Here is a 23,562-nt window from a genome sequence, read left to right as displayed (position 1 = left end):
TTCCCGGTGCTCGATTCCAAGGCCCCTTCTCTACACAAGCACCAGTGTGGAGTTGCTGTCGACTGCCACCCTGTGGTCTAAAGTGACTTCTCAAATGTGCGGCGTATGTTGATGGTGGCCAAAAACAAAAACAAACAGAAACAAAAAAACCCCTGCAAAACAGCTTAGTCTTTTAAAAAAGAAAAAAAAATTCCTTGGGGCTAGAGCGATAGCACGGTGTTAGGGCATTTGCCTTGCACATGGCCGACCCGGGTTTGATCCCCAGCATCCCATTGTGGTCCCGAGCGCTGCCAGGGGTAATTCCTGAGTGCAGAGCCAGGCGTGTTTGTTTTTTGTTTTGTTTTTGGGTCACACCCAGCGATGCACAGGGGTTACCCCTGGCGGTGCTCAGGGGACCATATGTGATGCTGGGATTAGAACCCGGGTCAGCCGCATGCAAGGCAAACGCCCTACCCACCCGCTGTGCTATCGCTCCAGCCCCAAGTGCAGAGCCAGGAGTAACCCCAGGTGTGACCCCCCCCAAAAAAAATAAAGCAATTCCACTCAGCTGATATTATCCATCTCCTTAAAACCTTAGCCCATAATACTCCACAAGTAATTTTCAAGCCCTCACAGGCTTAGCATCCAGTTCTAGGGGCCAGAGATAGAATTCCCCTCCCCACAAGTGACCGGTGTGCAAAGCCTGGGTGAGTTGTGAGCTCAGCCTGGTGTAGCTTAAAACCAACACAAGTTCAAATCTTGGCACCACTAACACCACCCACTCCCAAAGGGAAGAGACCCCTTAGGGGACAAACTGCCCAACAGGCAGGAGCCACGCTGCCTGGATCCCGGCAAGCCCCCTAAGCACCACCAGCAATGACCCCACCGAGCAGATGGGTCCAGCCAGCCCGAGCAATGCTGGGTGTGGCCGATCCCAAAAGGGTGGAGGGGCACATTAGCTTCTACAAGGCGGGAAATTCCTCAGAGGGCCCTGAGGTCGCCAAGACCCGCTGCCTCAGCACAGCCCTTTCATTTTGGGTCACACCCAGTGACGCACAGGGGTTACTCCTGGCTCTGCACTCAGGAATCACTGCTGGCAGTGCTCAGGGGACCATATAGGACGCTGGGAATTGACCTGGGTCAGCCGTGTGCAAGGCAAACACCCTCCCTGCTGCTCCAGCCGCTTGTCACTGTTTTATAAACCGGTCCCACCCTTCTCGTGAAAATAAAATGACATAAAACCTGCCCTTCGGATAATGCAGTGGTCAATGTGTCCAGCTATCTTGCAGGCTTGGAGACTCTACGGAGATAGCATGCGGCCCCACTAAGCGCAACCAGCAGCTCTGACTGACTCCTGCACGCTGAGTCAGAGGCCGCCCCCCACAAGGCCCTTCTGCAGAACCCTACAGGGCGTTAATACAGCGGGCAGGGCATCTGCCTTGCAAATGGCTGACCGAGGTTCGATGCCCAGCATCCATTATGGTCCCCTGAGCAGGAGTAATCCCTCTGTGACCAAAAGAAAAGAGCAAGGCTCTAGCTGGCCTGTTTGGGGGTGCTGGGGTTCGAGCCCAGGCCCTCGTCTGTGGGGCAGAGCACACACCCACACCCCGGACACTTCCCAGGACTCAGACCCCAAGGGCCGCGGCAACCACGGCAAGGCCTTCCCGGGGCTGAAGGTCTCTCCGGGTCACTGGACAGTCTCAGTTCTTCCCGGCCCTCACCCCACGCGGGGAAGGTGGCACGCTGCCGAGGTCGGGCCCCAACAGCATTCCAGGGTTTCTTCTGGATGTTTCAAGATCTGAAGAACAGGATATTCCAGGGCAGTTCCCCTGGAGCAGGGAGACACAGCAACAAGGGACATCGCCCTGGTCAAAGATGGTAACAAAACCAGGCCCAGGGGCTGGAGCAATAGCACAGCAGGTAGGGATTTGCCTTGCACGTGGCCGACCTGGGTTGATTCCCAGCATCCCATGTGGTCCCCTGAGCACCGCCAGGGCTAATTCCTGAGTGCAGAGCCAGGAGTAAATCCTGTGCATTATCGGGCGTGACCCAAAAAGCAAAACAAACAAACCAACCAGGCCTGTCAATATCCTTTTGTTGTCTTGAGGGTGGTGCTCAGCCCACCCTAGAGAGGCGAGATGGAGCCAGGCTGGCCGTGTGCAGGGCAGGCACCTTCCTTCCGCACTGCACCCTGCAGCCCTTGCCAGGTTTATGTTCTGACCCACAGACTGTGGTTCTGCTCAAGCCACACAGTGCAAACAGAACAGGAAGATCAACTTTTCTGGCTGTAGTTTATTCAACACAGAGCAATCTCCAACTTTACTGAGGGGGCTGACCACGTCCGCGACCAAATCCGCCTCTCTGCAAAAGAGAAACATGATCAGCAGGGGAGGCCCTCCGGGGAAGGGCTCGGCCAGCAGGGAGGACCCACTCTCTTACTGGCACTGGGACGGGCACCCCCAGGGCCCATCTCCCCCCTGGCACTCAGGATACACACGATCCCACTCACAAATGGGACCCGAGGCACCCCGTGCCACAGGACAACCACTGCCAAGTGACGCCAGCGCCCCAACAGAATGCTTCCCTCAGATTATTATCTGGATCCCTCGGGAGACTGACGATCCTAATTTCAAGCCCATCTTGATTCGAGTTTGCACAGTATATCGTAATATAAAAATCTGTGGCTGGGCCGGAGAGATAGTGAAGCAGGCAGGGTGTCTGCATTCCATGGGTTCTATCCCCGGCACCCCACATGGCCCCCCGAACAATGCCAGGAGTAATTCCTGAGTGCAGAGCCAGGAGCAACCCCTGAGCATCGAAAGTCAATACATAAATATCTGTGTGGGTTTTTTGGGGGTGGAGGGTTCCTGGAAGCGAAGAATGGGACCCGCCACAAATACTGCAACTTTAGAATGTACGAAGCCACGGGGTGAAGGTCAGAACAGAGCTACTGACGAGACAAGGGGGATACTTACGAACTGGAATTCGGTTGCTGACCCAGCCCCGGCCTCAGCTTTCTTGTCTGCACCAGCTGGAAGAAATACGGGTTTAGATTCAGCATATGATCTCACTCGCTTAGGCACAAGGGCGCTAAGGCTGGGTCAGCGAGGCGCTCCCCGCCCCCCACAGACAAACCAGAGCAGCAGTCGGCCTCCCTGTCCTCTCTCGAGCACCCAGCACTCCCCCTCCAATCACCTGCCCACAGTACCACTCCCTCCCGGAGGCTACCATGGGGTCACTGACCGCCTGCAGCAGGTCCCCAAGCCCCAAGGAGCCCAGGAAGGAAAGGACAAAGACCCTGGACAGAGACGCAGGGCTTGTGCCACTCTGTCCCAACGGACGCCGAGGAGCACTGCCAGGCCGGAAAACGAGGACCCTCCAGGACAGGGAGGGCGCGTGCTTTGCAGCGGAGTCACCCCTGAACGCAGGGCCAGGAGCAGGCCCTGGGGGCAACAGCGTGTGGGAAACGTCCTCACAACCTGCTTGCACCCACTTGGAGCTCTGTGAGGGGCGCAGGACGGCGGTTTCTGTCTGTGCTCCAAGTCAGGGGTCTCCCGTTGGCCCCCCCCATTCCCATCCCCTGCGCCCCCACCCCACCCCAAGGACCTGTGTTCACGCCCATCTCTCCTCTCCACACACTCGGAACCCTGCACGCAGGACCAACGGCGGTACCCAGAGAACCATCCGGCACGGACGGTCCGCACGGCCTGTCTCTATCGAGAGCGCAGGGAAGGAGGCTCCCAGGGCTGGGGGCAGGTGGGAGGCCTGGGCTTGAGCGACAGCACCGTGGGGGTGGGACCCCCCCAAGTGCAGCCCCGGCTTCCTGGGAGTCCAGAGCCTTTTTGTGGGAGTTCACTCTTACCACCCTGCGTGCGCCCAACAACCCAGCATGAGTACCAAGTAAACACGCTCTCTCGACCGTACACGGGAACTGCTTCCGCAGCAGAGCCGCCACTCCCTGACTGCCGACTCCAGCGCCCAGCCCAGGTTCACGTTCACCCCAGCCACGGCTCTCACTCAGGCAGCAACGCCCCACCCCTATCCAGCCGTGTCTTTCTTCCCTTCGCAAGTGCCCCCCCCTTACTCCCATGCCACGGCCCCCCAATTGTGTGATTTCTACCTATGGTTCCTGGGAACATCCTGTGGGCCCACAGGAGACGTGAGAAATGCCAATTTAAACAATTTAAACCAGACTAGCCAAGGGCCTTCCCAGAGGCCCCGTGCATGGACGCATGCTTTCACTCCTCGAAGACTAGCTAACAACACAAGACTTCTGGAGAGCAAGGAAACAACACAGGTGGTGCTGAGAGCCAGCCCACTGGGCTGCGTGCAGGCTCTATGCCTGGCACTGGCCCCCCCACACACACCCACAAGCACCCCTAAGAGCTCTGTCCTCCAGAGCTCAGCACACAGGCACACACCTCAAAGCACAGGAAAGCGTTACTTTCCACATTTTCAGTTTTGCTCTGAACGGTTTCAATCAAGAGGCCCCGTGGTCCCAGATTTCACTGCACCCCCCCCCCCAGCCCGCATAGGGCAGAGTGGCTGCAGGGCCACTGTGGGAGAGGCAGAAAGGACCCTTCCTGTCACACTGGCATCCACAGGGGCCAACTGAGAACCCAGACTTGACCATTCCCACCCACGGCCCCGGGTGTAGAGGGGTCAAACACGTGGCCTGGTACGCCTGCGACCCTGGGCCAGATCCCCGCCCACCCTCCACCCAAACCTCAAGAAGCAAACCAAGCCCCAGAGGTCCCAGTCGGGACACCCTCACTCACGGGGCACAGCGCTTCGCCGGTAGGTGTCTCTGTCCGCTTCCCCGCGGGTGAGTCGTGCAGGCCTCTCGCCCTCCAGACCTACATCAACAAAACACAGTGAACGTTTTCCTTCAGAAGAAAGTGGAAGTTGGTCTCTTATTGCCACTGGGGAAACAAGTTGTGCGTGGTTAAGAGAGCTAGAAATTTCTAAACCCGGAACAGTAAGCTAGCACACCTTAGGAAGGGTTTGGATCTCAAAGGCCTATGAAAATTCACGGGGAATAAAGTTCCCCCCTGTAAGGGTCATGTAAGAGAGAGAGATCGTAAAGGATCCCTTATAGTTCCCCAGGTTTCCACGATCCAAAGACACGCATCTAAAAGACTAAATAACACGGTCTCTACTCAGTTACTGGATAATTAGGAACAACAATTAGCATTTTTAAAAAAAATTTTAAAGTAGAGAATTTGACCTAGAGAGACCCCACCTAGGACTAGAACATGTGGGGGCACAATGGCATTCACCCCCACCCCCAGGCGACACTTTTGCATTGAGATGCTTCTTCCAGGGGCTGGAGTGATAGTACAGCAGGTAGGGTGTTTGCCTTGCACGCGGCAGACCTGAGATCAACCCCTGGTACCCGATACAGTCCCCTAAGCATTGCTGGGTGTGTGCCCCCGCAAAAAGATGCTTCTTCTAAAGCACCACGGATCTCTCAGGAGAGAGATTTCAGCTCACCAGGGGTGGCCCCAGTGAAACGCCAAGGCCCCAGTCTCTCCATGGGTACCCGGCGAGCCTGCTACCAGGTGTTAGCAATCTGTTGCTCCTTACAAAGTTTGTTCCATTTTCTCAGAAACTAAGGACAGGAAGACGCAGCCTTGCAAAAGAGCCAAGGACGCTGATCTGGGCCAGGGTTCCCCCCCCCCCCGAAGGGCATTATTTCAGGCTGTGATCATAGACACTCCCCCACCCCACCCCTGTATTTGAATCCAACTTTTGTTCCCGTTGGCAAAGAACCACGAAACTCTTTTTACAACTGGTCAACAGTCCTGCCCATTCTGCTTACTCAGATTTCTACCAGGTAGGTCTGGTCACCGCCAATCCCAGCAGCCGGAAGCCCAAGTGTGGGCAGGGCCCAAGCTCCCAGGACTGACCCATGATCCCTCTAAATGCCCAAGCCCCTCTAAAGTAGACCCAACAGCCACCCCTCCCGGTTTCAGAGCCTGCACATGGGCGGGCTGGGCAGGGGGGGGGGGGGCTGTACCTTTGGGCCGTGGCCTTCCGGTTTCAGGCCGGCTGCGACGCAAGGTGGCGGGCACGATCTCGGGGGGCAGGTGGAGGTAATCCCGGAGATACTGGATACCGTCGTTGGTGAGATACCAGTAGAAATGTCTCCAGGCAAACTGCTCCTTCACGAAGCCCTTGGATTTGAGAGACTACAGAAAGAAAGGGGGGTTAATTAAGACTGACGGAAGGGGCCTGGGTCGGACCCCGGCGCTGACAGACACACACAGACACGAGACAGCGTTGGAAAAAGCACGTTCCTGCTAGCACGACCTCAGTGGCCAGCAGCGCCCCAATACATACATAAACACACACACTTTCTTGCCAGCACGACCCCAGTGGCCAGCAGCGACACACACACACTTTCCTGCCGGCCCGGCCCCGTGGCCAGCAGCCCCCGCAGCCCGCGTACCTGCATGGCCTTCATGACGTGCAGGTTGGGCACGTTCTTGTCGGCCAGCTCCGGGTGCTTGGGCATGTGCACGTCCTTCTTGGCCACCATCACCCCCTCCTTGAAGAGGAGCTCGTAGATGGCGATCCGGTTCTTCTTGGGCATCAACATCTGCAAGGGGGTCGAGCGACTGTGAGGCCCGACGCGAGGGGACCCCCCCCCCCAGACAACGCCTCCCGAGCCCGACGGCCGGGGTCGCGGCCGAGCCCCCCGGGCTACAGGGCTTCCCGCGCCCCCGCGCTCCCGGGCGCGGCCCCCAGCGCGGGCGGACCGGGCCGGTCCCGCGGCCACCCAGCGCCCCCCGCCCTTCCCGCCGCTCCAAAATGGGCAAGCGGGGGGCAGCGGCCGGCCCCCGCCAACTAGGCCCCGGGGAGGCGCGGCCACTACGGCACCGCGAGAGCCAGGATGGGGCCCGATGGCTCCCGAGCGCCCAGAGAAACCCACCGCGGCGGCTGCTGCGTCCGGCGCTTGGACTGGAAAGGAAGGAGCATGCGCGGTGCGGCGCGGCGTCTCTTCCGGGCCGGCGCGCCCCGCCCCCTGCGAGGACCCGCGGCCGCCTGGGGTGGCCTCGGCGGTGCCTGCGGGGCGGCTGCGGGCGCCGGGGAGCCCGGGCGCGCTCAGGGCGCGCGCGCACGCGCAGAAGCCGCGTGGAGCTAATGCGCTTCTGGGAGACCCGGGCGTTAGAACGCAGCGGAAAGCTGCAGAGAAGCCTCTAGGAGTTGCGCAAGAACCAGAAGCATGTTTTCTAGGTCCCTAATAGTTTTGGAAAGATCGGCGCGTTTTTATCGCTCTCATACTATATTGTGCGGGAGTTAACGCTCTATCATCTGCTGCAGGTTAATTTTTTTTTAAAAAAGGGCGGGGTGGGGGTAGAAAAAGGAGGTTTAAAGAAATAGATGTTTCTTGCCCCAGGTGAGAGGGCGTGGAAGTAGACTGCACAATCTAGGCTTCCGGCTGCCTTTTTGCAACAGTCTTCCCGTTGGGGCCAAGGTCAGGGGCAAGGAACGAGGGTCCAGAATCCCGGGCACTGGGAGGAAAGGCTTTGGTCCCCCGGGATTGATATATCCAGGAGGAAGGGAGGGCGCGGCCCTAGCTTGCAGCTGCGCCCCTGGTTCAGGTGCCCGGAACCCGGAGACCACCAGGAGTGATCCCTCAGCACAGAGCCAGCACAGAGCCAGGAGGAGGCCTGGAACGCAGCTGGGTGTGGCCCTAATACGATAATTTTTTTTTTAAGTGTGACCCCGGGGGCTGGAGCCATAGCACAGCGGGTAGGGCGTTTGCCTTGCACGCTCCGACCAGGATTCGATTCCCAGCATCCCATATGGTCCCCTGAGCACCGCCAGGAGTGATTCCTGACTGCAGAGCCAGGAGAGCATCAGAACTACGACTGTGTGTCTCCACCAAGAGTGTGACAAGTGAGCACAAGAACGAGCACTGTGCAGATGTCAGGGAGAACCACAAGGGTGCGAGCACCGTGACCTGATGTGGGACATCCAGCGAGCAATATAGTGCGTGAGCACTACAGCCAGATGTGTGTGTGCCACCCCCAACCCCATCGCAACATGGATATCAGAGAGGGGCCAGGGGAAGGCAGTTTAAAAAGAGAAGAGTTAGAGGCAAGTCCACACTCCCAGCCCTGCCAGGAGCCATCCATCGGTGTAGAAGTGGCAGTAAGCCCTGAGCACTGTCAGTGAGTCCCCCGCCCCAACCCCAAGAAAGTTTCTGAAAAAGCATCTCATTATTTCACAGCCACTAAAATGGTCTACCCCAGAAATACCTAAGGGCCTTACATAGGAAAGGAAATGAAGGGGCTGGGTGTGTAAGGGGGGGAGCAGGGAGGACCACAGAGGGATAGTTCAGCCAATAAGGCTGTAATTCCTGAGTGCAGAACTAGGAGTAACCCATGAGCATTACCAGGTGTGGCCCAAAAACAAAAAGAAAAAAAAAAAAGAAAGCAAAAGGGAACGAAGGGCAAGAGAGACAGTACAAGAGGTAAAGCAGTGGCCTTTGGCCTTGCAAGCCACCAGTTTGAATCCCGGGACTCCCTGTGATATCCTGAAGACAGCCCGGGGTCCCTCCTGAGCACAGACCCAGGAGCAGTCCAGAGCCACCACCAGGTGTGTCTCCAAAAACGAAAATGAAAGAGATCTGCTAATTTGGATTAGTTTTTAAAATAGCACTGCACTGTAGCACTGCCGCCCCGTTGTTCATCGATTTGCTCGAGTGGGTACCAGTAACGTCTCCATTGTGAGACTTGTTTCTGTTTTTGGCATATCGAATACGCCACAGGGAGCTTGTCAGATTCTGCTCTGCAGGCGGGATACTCGCAGTAGCTTGCCGGAGTCTCCGAGAGGGACGGAGGAATTGAACCCAGGTCGGCCGCGTGCAAGGAAAACGCCCTACCCGATGCGCTATTGCTTCAGTCCGGATTAGTAAAATATCTTTTTTTCTCTCTTTTTTTTCTTTTTGGGTCACACCCAGAGATGCTCAGGGGTTACTCCTGGCTTTGCACTCAGGAATTACTCCTGGCGGTGCTTGGGGGACCATATGGGATGCCGGGGATCAAACCCGGGTCAGCCGCGTGCAAGGCAAACGCCCTACCCACTGTGCTATCACTCCGGCCCGGATTAGTAAAATATCTTAAAAAAACATAAGATGTGGGAGTGTGAGAGAGAATAATAAAAGGATCTATTTTCAAGTTTACCAATTCTTTCCTTATCTTTATTCAGATAATTTTATATTTCAGATATTGTATTTTTCAGGTTTTTTTAAAAATTCATATTTAGTTTTTAAAAACAGATCTGGGCTAGCTAGAGAGATAGTACAAAGGCTAGAGCACTTGCCTTGCACACTCCAGACTTGAGTTTGATTAGTCCAAGATTACTCCTGGCAGGGCTCGGGGGACCATGCAGGGTGCAGGGGGTCAAACCTGGGTTAGTTACCTGCAAGGCCAGTCTCTCTCTCCAACCCCTTGTTCTCAGTGTTTTTAAGATCTGTCACAGGGGGGGCTGGAGCGATAGCACAGCGGGTAGGGCGTTTGCCTTGCACGTGGCCGACCCGGGTTCTAACCCCAGCATCCCATATGGTCCCCTGAGCACCGCCAGGGTTAATTCCTGAGTGAAGAGCCAGGAGTAACCCCTGTGCATCGCCAGGTGTGACCCAAAAAGAAAAAAAAAAAAAAAAAGATCTGTCACAGGGGCCAGAGCAATAATACAGTAGTGGGTAGGGCATTTGCCTTGCACACGGATCACGCAGATTCGATCCCTGTATCCCATATGGTCCCCTGAGCTCTGGCAGGAGTGATTCCTGAGCACAGAGCCAGGAATAACCCATGCGCTTCACCTGGTGTGTCCCAAAATGAAAAAGAAAGGAAAACGATCTGTGTCACAGTAGGAGGAGGTGGGGGGGCAGCCTCCCCCCTCCAGGCCCCGCTCTCACGGAGCAGAAGCTGCGAGGCGGCTGCCCGACACCGTGGGCCACACGCTGACGGCCAGGCAGACTCGCCTTTCCCACCCCTCCCTCCCGCGCCCAGAATAGCTCCTGGCAGAGATGTCACCTCCTCCCACGCCCCGAGAAACCTCAAAAGAGCCATCTGTGCTGTGAGTCTTCATCCATAGCTGCAGGACGCACTAGTCTGGGCAAAGTAGGTTGGTGGCCGCTGAGACATCCTGAAACACCCACACAAACACAGAGACACACACAGATACCCGCACACTCGAAGATAGACACACCCACTCATGCTCACATATGCATACACACACACACACACACACACATACTCATATATACCCATATACTCAGACACACGCTCCCACATATACAGACATACACACACATACAAACACACATCAGCCCACATACTCACACAGACACACTCCTACATATGCCCACATACACACAAATACACACACTCCTAGATATATAGACATACACACATACACTCACAAAGACCCTCACATACACCCACATACACATTCATACATACTCAAAAAACACACCTACACTCACCCTCACAGACACGTACTCAGATACACAAATTCACACCCACCCACGCTGTCCCGTTCCGAGGAACTGGATAACGGGGTTCACGAGGAGAGGGTGCGAGAGTGATAGGGAGAGGAGAGACAAACACACACACACACACTCACACACACACACAGAGATGAGCAAAAGCAAAAGAAGAATCCTTTATTGTAACTCCACAGTGCTTATGTATGCTTAGGTTTCAATCTACTTGTGTCATGGACTTAAGGTAAAACTAGAAGTAACTAATGGCACCCGGGGCAACAAGGCATTGGCCTTGCACGCGGCCGACTTGGGTTTGCTCCTCAGCAACCCCATGGAGAGACTTCTGAGTGCAGGACCAGAGGAACCCCTGAGCATCACTGAGTGAGGCCAAAAGCCAAACAAAAAAAGAAAATAATATTTGGGGGGGGTCGGAGCAATAACACAGAGGGTCGAGCATTTGCCTTGCACGCAGCCGACCCAGGTTCAATCCCCGGCATCCCATATGGTCCCCCGAGCACTGCCAGGAGTAATTCCTGAGTGCAGAGCCAGGAGGAACCCCTGAGCATTGCTGGATGTGACCCAAAAAGAAAAACAAATATTTGGGGGCTGGAGTGATAGTACAGTGGGTAGGCACTTGCCTTGCATGCAGCAGATCCAGGTTCAATTCCCAGCACCACACATGGTCCCCAAGACCACTAGGAGTGATCCATGAGTGTCGAGTCAAGAGTGAGCCTCAAGGTGTGGGAAAGAAAGAGAGAGAGGACAGGAGAGACAGACGAATGGAGAGAAGGGACTGAGAGATGGAAGGAAGGAAAGGGTGGAAGGGAATGATGGAAGGAAGGAAGGAAGGAAGGAAGGAAGGAAGGAAGGAAGGAAGGAAGGAAGGAAGGAAGGAAGGAAGGAAGGAAGGAAGGAAGGAAGGAAGGAGCCAGAGAGATAGTATAGTGGGTAAAGTGCTTGCCTTGATAGAAATGGGGTTGGGTTCTATCCCTGGCACGGCATATGGTACTTTGAACACTGCCAGCAGGAAGCCCCAAGCAGAACCGGGGCGCCAGTGGGTGTGGCCCAAAAGCCCAAAAATAAATTACAGGCAGGCAGGCAGGCAGGAAGGAAGGAAGGAGGAAGGAGGAAGGAAGGAAGGAGGCAGGGAGGGAGGGAGAGAGGAAGGAAGGAAGGAAGGAAGGAAGGAAGGAAGGAAGGAAGGAAGGAAGGAAGGAAGGAAGGAAGGAAGGAAGGAAAAAAGGAAGGAAAGAAAAAAGGAAGGAAGGAGGCAGGCAGGCAGGAAGGGAGGGAGGGAGGTAGGGAGGAAGGAAGGAAAAAAGGAAGGAAAAAAGGAAGGAAGGAAGGAAGGAAGGAAGGAAGGAAGGAAGGAAGGAAGGAAGGAAGGAAGGAAGGAAGGAAGGAAGGAAGGAAATATCCTTCCGCACCTATTAGGGTGTCAGTGGACTCGTTTCTGGGCCCCGCTGTGTGCCGGCTGTGGCTGGAGGGAGCTGGAGACCCCAGCAGCCACTGTGGTTCCCTGACACGGAGCCTCTGGTGCCCTGGTGGTTTTCTCATCCACACTCCAGTTGACACCATTTTGGAACCACACACACACTAGCGCCCCCGCCAGGCGGCCTACCCCATCGAGTGCTGGTGTGCGGGGGCGCCAGGACTCAGCAAACACACCCCAAACGGCCTGAGACCCCCGTCCGGGGATGCGTCCCTCTGAGACGGAAGGACTGCCCCGACAGCCTCCTCCATAACTAAGCAGTCAGGAGTGTGGCCCTGTCACCTTTGCACTCACGGGTCCCTTCCACAAGAGGACGGGGTCACCCCAAGGCTTCGCTCACCGGGGGTCACCTGGTGTGCTGGTCCTCAGCATCTCATTTCCTTGTCTTTTAATTTGGGGGGCACAGCCATACACCTGGGGATGCTCAGGGGTCCGTTGTACCAGGCATCAAACTCAGGGCCCCCTCGAGTCACATTCCCCAACCCCTTTTCTTGGGGTGGGGGGCATGTGGGAGCCACACCCTGTGGTGCGGGCTTACTCCTGGCTCTGTGCTCAGGGATCACCCCAGGTGGGACTCACATATGGGGTGCTGGGATCCAGTCTGGATAGCCACAAGCAAGACCTGTGAGCTGCCCCCCATGCTTTCACTCGTCCTTCCCTTTTCTTTCTTTCTTTTTTTTCATTTTTATTTTTTGCTTTTTGGGTCACACCCGGCAATGCACAGGGGTTACTCCTGGCTCTGCACTCAGGAATTACCCCTGGCCGTGCTCAGGGGACCATATGGGATGCTGGGATTTGAACCCAGGTGGGCCGCGCGCAAGGCAAACGCCCTACCCGCTGTGCTATCATTCCAGCCCCTCGTCCTTCCCTTTTCTTTCTTTCTTTTTTTTATTTTTATGTTTTGCTTTTTGGGTCACACCCGGTGATGCTCAGGGATTGCTCCTGACTCTGCACTCAGGAATTACCCTTGGCGGTGCTCAGGGGACCATATGGGATGCTGGGAATCGAACTCAGTCCCGCCGCCCTGTGCAAGGCAAACGCCCTCCCCGCTGTGCTACCCCTCCAGCCCCTCCCCTTTTTTTTCATTAACAGTGATTTTGTTGAAGCACCCAGGCCATTTGCTCTGCAGAATTTCTAGAGTCTGTATTGGGCTGGACACAGTTCAGCATGTCCCCCTGGCCCCCGTAGGACTGGGCAGTTGGCAGGGGACGCTGAGGACCAGCCAGGCTGCGGTGGGCGCCCTGGGGCGGTGTGGGCCGTCTGTGGTGTGGGCGCCTACGGATGCTGACTTCAGCAAAGTGATGGCATTCTGATGCCGCTGTTTCTTTTCCCTCACTGGCGGCAACGTTGATTCTAATGAATTGGACCCCAACCACCTTCCAAGCTCTTGTTTTATTGTATTTTGGGAGTCACTCCTGGAGATGTCTGGGGGGGGGGGGTCAGGCAATACTAGGGGTGGAATCTGGGGCTTCCATTGGCAAAGCTAGTGCTCCCCCCACCCCGCCCTGCTCACTCCAAACTGTGCTGTGCTTTTTTTGGGTGGAAGATATCGGGCCACATGCAGTGATGCTCAGGGGTGACTGCTGGCTCTGTGCTCAGGACTGACTCCTGCAGGGCTGGAGGGACCCTCTGTGGTGTTGGGGATTTAAAATAGGTTAGTTGGGGCTGGAGCAATAGCACAGCGGGTAGGGCGTTTGCCTTGCACGCGGTCGACCCGGGTTCGAATCCCAGCATCCTATATGGTCCCCTGAGTACCGCCAGGAGTAATTCCTGAGTGCAGAGCCAGGAGTGACCCCTGTGCATCGCTGGGTGTGACCCCAAAAGAAAAAAAATAATAAAATAAATAAAATAGGTTAGTTACCTGCAAGGCAAGCACCTAGACCCTGTACTATCTCTCTGGGCCCATGCAATGCTTTTTGCAGAGATGCTCTCAGCTATTATTTAGTTAATTAGATAGTTAATTAGATAGACAAATCGAATGAATGATGAATTCACTTCTTTTTGTTACCAGTTTTCAAGGTAATAAGTTGGTTCTCTAGTAAGATGACCAGTTATTTTTATTTTTTGCTTTGGGGCCACACCCAGTGTTGCTCAGGATTGGCTCTTGGCTCAGGAATCAGTTTTGCCTGGACTGTGGCAATGGCAAGGTGGCTCAGGGTCAAAGCCAGGGCTCTACTGCAATGGGGGAGGGGGTGCATGTGTGTGGTGTGTGTGTGTGTGTGTGTGTGTGTGTGTGTGGTGTGTGTGTGCGTGGGGGGTGTGTGTGTGTGTGCGGTGTGTGTGTGTGTGTGTGTGTGTGTGTGTGTGTGTGTGTGTGTGTGTGTGAGAGAGAGAGAGAGAGAGAGAGAGAGAGAGAGAGAGAGAGAGAGAAGGCAAGTCGTGTGACCCGCCCAGACTTAAGGGAAGGGACAGAGACCCCCTCCTCCTGCAGGCGGGAGCAGCGGCCGGGCAGATGGAGACCCGGGTTCAGGCTTGGCCCACGCAGGTGGGGCGGGAAGCCCCGACCGAGCGAGGGGCAGGGAGGAGGGCGCGGGGTCCCGCCTCCAGCCCTAGAAGGAGCCCTGGCGGGGGGGCTGGGTGCTCCCGGCACTGTGGCCCTGTGGCCGTGGAGGGGATTAGCTCTGCCCGCCCCTCCGCGGGCTGCTGGACATATGGGCACGCGGGCTAAGCCGGCCGGGAGCGCGGCCAGCGAAGGGCAGCTGGGGCCGGAGCAGGAGGGAGGCACCGCGCCGCCTGCTGCCGCCGCCCCCGCCGGGCCTGCCGGGCTTGGTGGGGGTCCAAGCCCTCCCCCGCCCCCACGCCCCCCAGGGGGCAGCCCGCACACCAGGCCGGTGCCGTGTCCCTCCCGCCCGGCTGCCCTCGCCCCCGCTCCCGGGCTGCTGGGCGTGGGGGGGCACGCCAGATGGCACGGCCGCGCCCCCGACCGCGCACCGTGGGACCGCCGGGCCGGCCCTGGGCACAGGCCGCCTCTCAGTGCCCGGTGCTCCTTCCCCTTCAAGGGGGACCTTGACCTTCTGGCTCCCCGACCCGCGGGCTGGCTCTCTCCTGCTGAGGAAGAGTGCTGGGGCCACAGTGCCGCCGGGAGGTCCCAGCATCCCCAATGGTCCCCCCCCAGCACGGCCAGAGTGATGATCCCTGAGCACAGAGCCAGGAGCAAGCCCTGCGCACTGACAGGGGTGCCCCCCACCCCAAATAGCACTAAAACACTGAAAGGGGTGTATGAGGCACTCCTGTCCCCTGGGGTCCTGGGGTGCTTTTTTTTTTTTTTCTTTTGGGAGTCACACCCAGCGATGGTCAGGGGTTACTCCTGGCTCTGCACTCAGGAATTACTGCTGGCAATACTCATTGGACCATATGGGATGCTGGGGATCGAACCCAGGTCGGCCTCCTGGAAGGCAAATGCCCTCCCCGCTGTGCTATCGCTTCCGCCCCCCTCCCCCCCAGCCCGGGGTGCTTGCTTCCTCTTGATCACTGTCACCGCATTGTTTCTTATTTATTTATTTATTTATTTATTTATTTATTTTTAAGGTAGGAGTACTGCTATTTATTCAGCCATTGATTAAGCTGATTGAATTGGGCATGAACTCTGCATTACTCTTTTTTAAAATTTAGAATCTTAGTTTTATTATTATTATTATTATTATTATTATTATTATCACCACTGTGAGATACAGTTACAAAGCTTTCTCATTAGAGTTTCAGTCATACAATGATCAATCACCCAACCTTCCACCAGTGCACATCTTCCACCACCAAGGTCCCCAGTATCCCGCCCATCCCACCCCCCCTGCCTCTATGGCAGACAATCTTCTCTATACTCTCTTTCATATTGCTTGTTATGAACAGCATAAGATGTCTCTTTGGCCGCGCACTCCTAGAATTCTAAAATGTTAGGTAATTAGGGTCTGGAAGTTAAGGAGCTTAAGGAGTAGCCGGAGGCAGTTTGTGGATGTGACCTCTGGGGTCCCCTGGGGACGTTGGGTGGGGGGGGGGGAGGAGGAGGAGAAGGATGGGCCCATCCCCTCATCCCCTATCCCTGGAGGCCTGGACTTCGCCGTCACAGAACCGGTGTACCTGCACTTCTCATTGGGTTCTGGAAGTTGGTGGCCGAACTGTTTCAACCAGGAAATAACTTAGACTCGGATTCTGCAGGGGGACCCCAAGTCCCTGCAGGGACTCCCCCAAGGGAGCTTCACCTATGTCAGGTCCCATCACTAGAGAGACAGTAGAGCAAGCAGAGCACTGACCTTGCACACAGCTGCCTGGTTCCATCCCACAGGGTCCCCCAAGCCCCATCAGGAGGGATCCCTGAGCACAGAGCCAGGAGTCAGCTCTGAGCATAGCCATGTGATTAAAAAAATAAAAACCACAACATCTAAATAAACCTAAATAAATAAATACGTCAGTTTCAGGGGCCAGAGAGAGATGAAGGTTTAAGCACTCACTGGCACACGTCTGACCCTGTTTAATCCCCTGAGCACAGAGCCAGGAGTAGTGCCTGAGCACCACTGGGTGAACTCTGCACCAGTGGAGAAGTCAGGTTCTGAAGCAAGGCCGCCGAGCGGGCAGCCCGGAGCCCTCAGGAGCAGCCACCATGGAAGGCCCACGGGGAGTGCGACGGGTGTGCATGCCAGAAGAGAAGCTCCCCGTTGGCGGGAAGGTAGAATGGGCCCAACTGGGGAGGGCCTTTCGCAAAGCCAGTCCCTTATTCCTGTGCTGTCACTGGGGCCTGAGAGGGCCCTTTAAATATCCCATTGTGAGGGCGGTTGGTGCCACCAGCAGGTCAACCTGTACCTTCGGGCAAGTGCACCAGCAGCCTGATGGTGACTGATACCCCAAAATTGTCGCTGTGCCTTTCGCTGGACCCCAACAACTTGGGACCAAGTTTACAAAGAAATTAAATGGTCCAAAGTTAGGTGTGTGGGAGCCATGCCCACAAACCACCTACAGCTCAGCTATCCAAGTCCATTTATTGGCCTTATTTCAGAGACCCATAGATAAATCTGGAAAGAGATCAAAAGCCACAATTAATCTTGACCCTCACATGACTGAGCAGAACGGGTAAATCAGAGGGGGCAAGAGCCTGGAGCCCGCCCAAGCAGAGCCCTGGGTAGCCACTTGCTTCCACAATCCAAAATTGCTGCCATACCCTTGGCCTGACTCCACCATCTCAGGATGGACCTCACCAAGATATAATCTGCTGAAAATTCGGGTATGTAGATTTTGTGACTGAAATCTCCAGGCTTTCTCGGGGGTTGGGATGGGCTACCTACCCCCACTTCCCTGTACTTCCAGAAGCCTCGGCAGTCACATTGACACCCCAAAGTGGCCACCCAACTGAAAATCTACTCCTACTTAAATAAATAAGCACTGTAGCACTGTAGCACTGTCGCCCCGTTGTTTATCAATTTGCTTGAGCGGACACCAGTAACGTCTCCATTGTGAGACTTGTTACTGTTTTTGCCATATTGAATACGCCACGGGTAGCTTGCCAGGCTCTGCTCTGCAGACGAGATACTCTGGGTAGCTTGCCGGGCTCTCCAAGAAGGACAAAGGAATCGAACCCAGTCAGTCTCATGCAAGGCAAACGCCCTACCCACTGTGCTATATCCCACTGTGGAAGATTAGTTTATTGTAATATTGTGTGTGTGTGTTTGTGTGTGTGTGTGTATTCTGGGATAATAGCACCAAAAGCAATTAACTTTCAACATTTATACAAAGAAGAAGAGATGCAGCCGGGGATGATGACCCACATGTCGTGTGAGTGGGGGAACATGTCTGAGGAGATGGGGGCCTGGGTGATGTGACGTGAGGAATTTCAACCTCCAGAGGCAGGCTTAGGAGAAATCAGCAGAATGGAGCAAGGGCCCGCACCCCTGTACCCCGCCCCCGAGAGCCTCCTGCAGGAGCAGGTGAGGCCCACCCAGAGGCTTCGGGAGAAACCCTTGGGAAGATGGCCGGCAAGCTGTGTCACTACTGATGTGTTCGTGGGTTCCAAAGATCCAATGTCTCCTGTGCAGGTAAAGGATGCCAGGGTGCTTCAAGGCCCAAGGCATTCAGATTGCCAAAAGACCATCACTTGGTTTTTAATTTTGTTTTATTGGATTTGGGGGGTGCTCATACCCAGCAGTGCTCTTGACTTACTCCTGGCGCTGCTTTCAGGGATCACTCCTGGCAGGGCTTGGCGGACATATGGGATGGTGGAGATTGAATCCAAGTCAACCGCGTGCAAGGCAAATGCCTTATCCTCTGTACTATCACTCTAAGGCTGTTACTTTGAAATGATGGATATTAAGAGCATTCCCAAAGGCAATATTTCTTCTTCTTCTTCTTCTTCTTCTTCTTCTTCTTCTTCTTCTTCTTCTTCTTCTTCTTCTTCTTCTTCTTCTTCTTCTTCTTCTTCTTCTTCTTCTTCTTCTTCTTCTTCTTCTTCTTCTTCTTCTTCTTCTTCTTCTTCTTCTTCTTCTTCTTCTTCTTCTTCTTCTTCTTCCTTCCTTCCTTCCTTCCTTCCTTCCTTCCTTCCTTCCTTCCTTCCTTCCTTCCTTCCTTCCTTCCTTCCTTCCTTCCTTCCTTCCTTCCTCTTCCTTCTTCTTCTTTTCGGTTTTGGGTCCACATTCAGCAATGCTCAGGGGTTACTCCTGGCTCTGCGCTCAGGAATTACTCCTGGTGGTGCTCAGGGGACCATATGGGATGCTGGAGATCAAACCCAGGTCGGCTGCGTGCATGGTAACAACCTACCCACTGTATTATCTCTCCAGCCCCCGCAATGACACTTCCTCATAATCATAAACTTTATTCAGAAACATGGACATCTGAGAAAATAGCAGAAGATTACCATCTAGAACGGAGATATAAATTCCCTTCTCACATATTTTGTTGCTTATGAAGTCAAAATTTTCCCTTCATACAGACAAGAAAGCAATACAACCAAGATGGGGAAATTCAAAAACTTAATTTTCCTTTGTACGTCCCTCTGCCCTGTCTATTTCCTTGGTTTTGGATACTATATTAACCACAGAATGCCTCTACGGTGCCCTCCTTGTAAGACCACACTGTTCTCTGAGTTCGTTGTTTTTTTCAGTTTGGCTAACAGAATTTTGTTTTGAGCTTCTATTTAGGAATTTGTTCATAATGTAGTATCAGCATGTCTAATTATACATTTGTTATAAATAAAGGAGTTAATGTGTTATTTTAGGAGGAGAAAAGAAGAAAATTTTTTTTCACATGCTATAGCATGGATTAACCCCACGGACATTCTGCCAGATGAAATAAGTCAGTCATGAAGACAGGTTCAGGGGCTGGAGCAATAGTATAGCAGGGTGGGTGCTTGCCTTGCACACGGCTGACCTGGGTTTGATCCTCGGTATCTCATATCGTCCCCTGAGCCCCGCCAGGAGTAGCCCCTGTTTTGTGACCACCAACAGAGAGAGAGAGAGAGAGAGAGAGAGAGAGAGAGAGAGGTGGTGCAGGACCAAGAAGGATCAGAGGGGGTTGAAGATATAGCACAGTGGGCACATCACTAACCCAGGTTTGATCCCTGGCATCATATAGTCCCCCAAACCCACCGGAGTGATCCCTGAGCACAGAGTGAGGAGTAATTCCTGAGCACGGCTGGGTGTGGCTCCCCCCAAAATGTTTATTTATTTATTTAATTTTATTTATTTATCTATTTATTTTTTGCTTTTTGGGTCACATCTGGCTCTGCACAGGGGTTACTCCTGGCTCTGCACTCAGGAATCACTCCTGGCGGTGCTCAGGGGACCATATGGGATGCTGGGAATCAAACCCGGGTCGGCCACGTGCAAGGCAAACACCCTACCCGCTGTGCTATCGCTCCCGCCCCCAAAATGTTTATTTCGGGGAGGAGGGGTCACACCCACCTGTGCTCGGGGTTAGTCCTGGCTCTAAACTCAGGAATTACTCCTGGTGGTGCTTGGGGGACCATATGAAATGCTGGGGATCGAACCCAGGTCAGCCGTGTGCAAGGCCAATGCCCTCCCCGCCGTGCTACCACTCACAGCTGAACACAGTGGCGCAACAGAGCCACAGGCAAGATGGGGGATCCAGGATGGGAGACGTCACTGAAGCCCAGCAGGGTAAGTCCACTGGGCTCAGGCGCTTTGAGCCACAACATGTGTTTGCATGTTGATCAATCCAAGCTTGATCACCAGCACCCGTTAAAGGTCCCCTGAAACGGCCATGAGGGGTCCCTCAGCACAGAGTCGGAGTAAGCTCTGAGCAAGCACCGCGGGATATGGCAGACAAATACCATCATCATCATCATCATCATCATCATCATCATCATCATCATCATCATCATCCCGTGGATTGTCGAATTTCTCGAGCGGTCTCAGTAACGTCTCCATTCGTCCTAGCCCTGAGATTTTAGAAGCCTCTCTCTACTCGTCCTTCCCAACGATGCCACATTGGAGGCTCTTTCAGGGTCAGGGGAATGAGACCAGCTTGTTACTGGTTTTGACATATTATTACACCATGGGGAGTTTGCGAGGCTCTCCCGTGTTGGCAGGAAACTCTCAGTAGCTTGCCAGGTTCTCCCAGAGGGAGAAGTAGGCTATAAGGATTCTGGGAGCTGACCGCCTAGCTACTGGGAAATGGGAAATCTGGGCGGAAGAGGCCCAGTCCCAATCCGAGCGGGCTTGGAGGTCTCAGCCCCGGTCCCACACACCTGGGTTCCTCTGCCGGTACCTTCATGCCTGAGGCTCATCCGAATGTGTGGAGAGGGGCCTTGAGCATGGCTGTGGCTAGGCTCCGGAGGTCTTTGGCCACCGGAAGCTCTGCTCGGTGTGGGGAGGGAAGCTGGAGCCCACCCCCTCCGAGGGGGCCCCGGGGAAGACAGTCAGGCGCGGGCAAGAGACTCTCTGCCGGCAGACAAACAAACAAACAAACAAAACAGAAAAAAAAAAAGTATGCCACTCTCAGTCAAAACAACAAAAGGGCCTGGGGAGCCGGGTGGGGAAGAGGGAAGATGGGAATAAAAACCACTGGTCATCTTCTGTACTCACTATTCTGCCTGCATTTAAGGTACACTGCCACCAGGTGGCGCTGTAGACTGGCCACTGAGCCCTGTTTGGGGGAGGACTCGCAAGGAGCCTTTCCAGGTTAAAGTCTCACCAAAGGACAACCCGAGCCTCAGTTTCCTCATCTGTAAACGCAGTGCTCATTAGGCATTACTAAATGAGCCCACGTCAAATCCTCCTGTGTGCAGGGAAAGCTCTTTTCTCGCTGAGTGATTGTGTTTGAGCGTCAGCTCCATGCCCTACTAGCTGTGTGACCTTGGGCTAGGTGCCTAACCTCTCTGGGCCTTCATTTTCCCATCTCAGGGAGTGCCTGGGCCCAGGCAAGTGCTGAGTTTGCCTCTGTCTGTGTGGCAAGCTCTGGGCAATCTGGATCCTGACTGCCTGAACCGCCCAAGATTGTCTTTGGGGCATTTACATGCGCACGCCCCGCCCCTCCCGCCCCCTCCCTCCCTCCCTCTCTCTCTCTCTCTCTCTCTCTCTCTCTCTCTCTCTCTCTCTCTCTCTCTCTCTCACCCCACATGAGTCATGGTCAGAGAGAAGTCACAATTCCTCAACACCCTCGTCTCTGGATTCAGGGCACAGCCCCTCCGAGTCCATGCACAGGTCAGGTGACGGACACCGATTTGCAGGTGTGAAGCCAGCATCCTCCATGGGCAGGGGTGAGGAGGGAGGAGGCTTCCTCACAAGACTTTGCCCTTGTTGGTGGGTCCTACTCTGCACCTATGCTGGACTGTGGCCCAGTAAATCAAGCAGCCCAGGGCGCCGGGGGACAGTCCAGTGGCCTCCGGCTGGCCTGTCCCCCGCACACAGGCCGGCCTGCGGGGGAGCCGGAGGGATCCAGTGACGGAGCACCTGACCAGAAGTCAGGCTCTGTTTTTAGCTGGGCGCCAGCTCCGCTGTGCTGTGTGACCTTGAACGCATCCCTTCTCCTCTCTGAGCTCCCCAGCCCTGCTCTGCCGGAACTGGGCCACACTCCCTGCCCCTGCTGTCGCCGAGAGGCGCAGAGGACAGAGCACCTGCTCTGAACCTTCCCCCTCCACGGTTCCAGCCAGACAGGGGGCTCCAGAGCTCCCCACCTCCCTCCCTCTCATTAGGAAAAAAAATGTCTTTTTAAGAACCTCCGGGTCCCTTTGCCCCCTCCTCGTCCCCTGCCTGTGTCCCCTGTCTGCGAGGAGGGGGGCTTGGTCTCCACCCCAGGTCCCCTCCCAGCTCAGCCGGGGCTGTGAATCACCCATTGGAGCTCCGGGCAGTGTTTGCTGGTTCAGGGCTGGTGGGCTGTCCTCCGCCCATGCCCTCCGGTCCGGCCTGCACTGGGCACCTTCTCGGGAGGGAAGGGCCCCCCCACACCCCCGTCCCCTGCAGCCACGCGCGGTCCGAGGACCTGCGGGAGTCAGTGGCCTCCCGGCGGGCGGAAAGATGAAGAAAGCACTTTGGGAGGTGCGGGATGGAGAAGTGCCAAGGGAGAAAGACAGTGGCAGGCTGGGCGGGCGGGCAGAGGCGCGGCTGGAGGCAGGGGGAGGCGCCTTCCGGAAGCAGGAGGGCTGTGTCTGCGGCCCGGTGTCCACGCTGTGTCCGCGGCCCGGTGTCCACGGTCTCCTCCGGGCCTCGCCGACGGGGTGCGAGTCTGTGCGCGGGTGCACGTGCTTCCCGCTCTCCGCTTCGCGCAGGGCCGGGCGGGCGCCAGCGTCAGACCCCGCCTGGCCGCTCCCCCTCCTTCCTGAGACTCCTCCCAGGGGTGGGGGGGTGGGGGGACCCGCTTCTGTGCTCGGGAGCCTCCCTCCCCTCTGCGCGCGCCTGAACCGTCGTCACTCTGGCCCCTCCCACCTGTCCACCCGTGCCTGGCTGCCCAGGGGCGCCGCGTGCCCCAGTGTCCTCTCCGGCGGCATCCGGGGATGCCCTTCCAAACAGGCCGGTCCTCAGTCCCGGGACACCGGAGCCCAGCAGGCAGCTGGGTTCGAGGGGAATGGAGGACACAGCACCCCGGTGGTTTAGGGCCTCTGGGGGGGGGCTCGAAAGGCGGCTCCATGCCTGGTCATGCGCTTTAACCCCGGTGTAGCCTGGAAGGAGGCACAGGGCAGGCCAGCAAGGCACGGGGGGCTTAAGGGTGTATCCTGACCACTCCCCCCCACCACCCCAGGGATCCCCAGCAGGAGGGAAAAGAAAAAGGAGCCTCTTTGGGGCTAGAGCCATAGTACAGTGGGGAGGGTATTTGCATGAGGCTGACCCCCGTTCAATCCCCGGCACCCCATATAGTCCCCCGACCACCGCCAGGAGTGATTCCTGAGTACGGAGCCAGGAGTAACCCCTGGGTATTGCTGGGTGTGAAACACATACACCCCCCCCTCAAAAAAAAAGACCCTCTTTGAACAGGGTAGGGGAATAACAAATACCCAAAGGCAATGGAGACAAGGAGCAAGAAAACTGGTTTCCAGGAAAGAGTCTGCCTCTGGGGTAGGGCGCGGGGAACAGGTCCGGGAGGTACGGTAGTACACTGGTGGAGGTGACAGAAAGCGGAGAGTAGGCAGAAAGTGTCTGTCACAGGGACAGGGTGGGGA

General features: G+C 55.6%; 1 protein-coding gene across 1 annotated transcript; it reads right to left on the bottom strand.

The window, feature by feature from the left end:
* Positions 1-2,251: 2,251 nt before the first annotated feature.
* On the bottom strand, positions 2,252-7,064 carry RPS10 (ribosomal protein S10). Its single transcript, XM_004617651.2, has 6 exons — positions 6,914-7,064; positions 6,431-6,580; positions 5,999-6,170; positions 4,758-4,835; positions 2,955-3,010; positions 2,252-2,340 (listed from the first exon to the last, which is right to left on the bottom strand). The coding sequence occupies exons 2-6, from the start codon at positions 6,578-6,580 to the stop codon at positions 2,299-2,301; spliced, it is 498 nt and encodes a 165-aa protein (XP_004617708.1). The 5' UTR covers positions 6,914-7,064; the 3' UTR covers positions 2,252-2,298.
* Positions 7,065-23,562: the final 16,498 nt, after the last annotated feature.

This window comes from Sorex araneus, chromosome 2 (genome assembly GCF_027595985.1).
Source record: "Sorex araneus isolate mSorAra2 chromosome 2, mSorAra2.pri, whole genome shotgun sequence".
Lineage (NCBI taxonomy): Eukaryota > Metazoa > Chordata > Mammalia > Eulipotyphla > Soricidae > Sorex > Sorex araneus.
Note: the sequence above shows the minus strand (reverse complement) of the source record. Positions and strands in the feature narration are given on the sequence as shown.

Excerpts from the sequence above, each read along its gene's own strand:
- RPS10 (XM_004617651.2), bottom strand. The coding sequence starts at position 6,580 with ATGTTGATGCCCAAGAAGAACCGGATCGCCATCTACGAGCTCCTCTTC. Across the intron at positions 3,011-4,757 it reads CCGGCGAAGCGCTGTGCCCC|CTGGTGCAGACAAGAAAGCT; the intron begins GTGAGTGAGGGT and ends TATTTCTTCCAG. Across the intron at positions 2,341-2,954 it reads CAGCAACCGAATTCCAGTTC|AGAGGCGGATTTGGTCGCGG; the intron begins GTAAGTATCCCC and ends TCTCTTTTGCAG.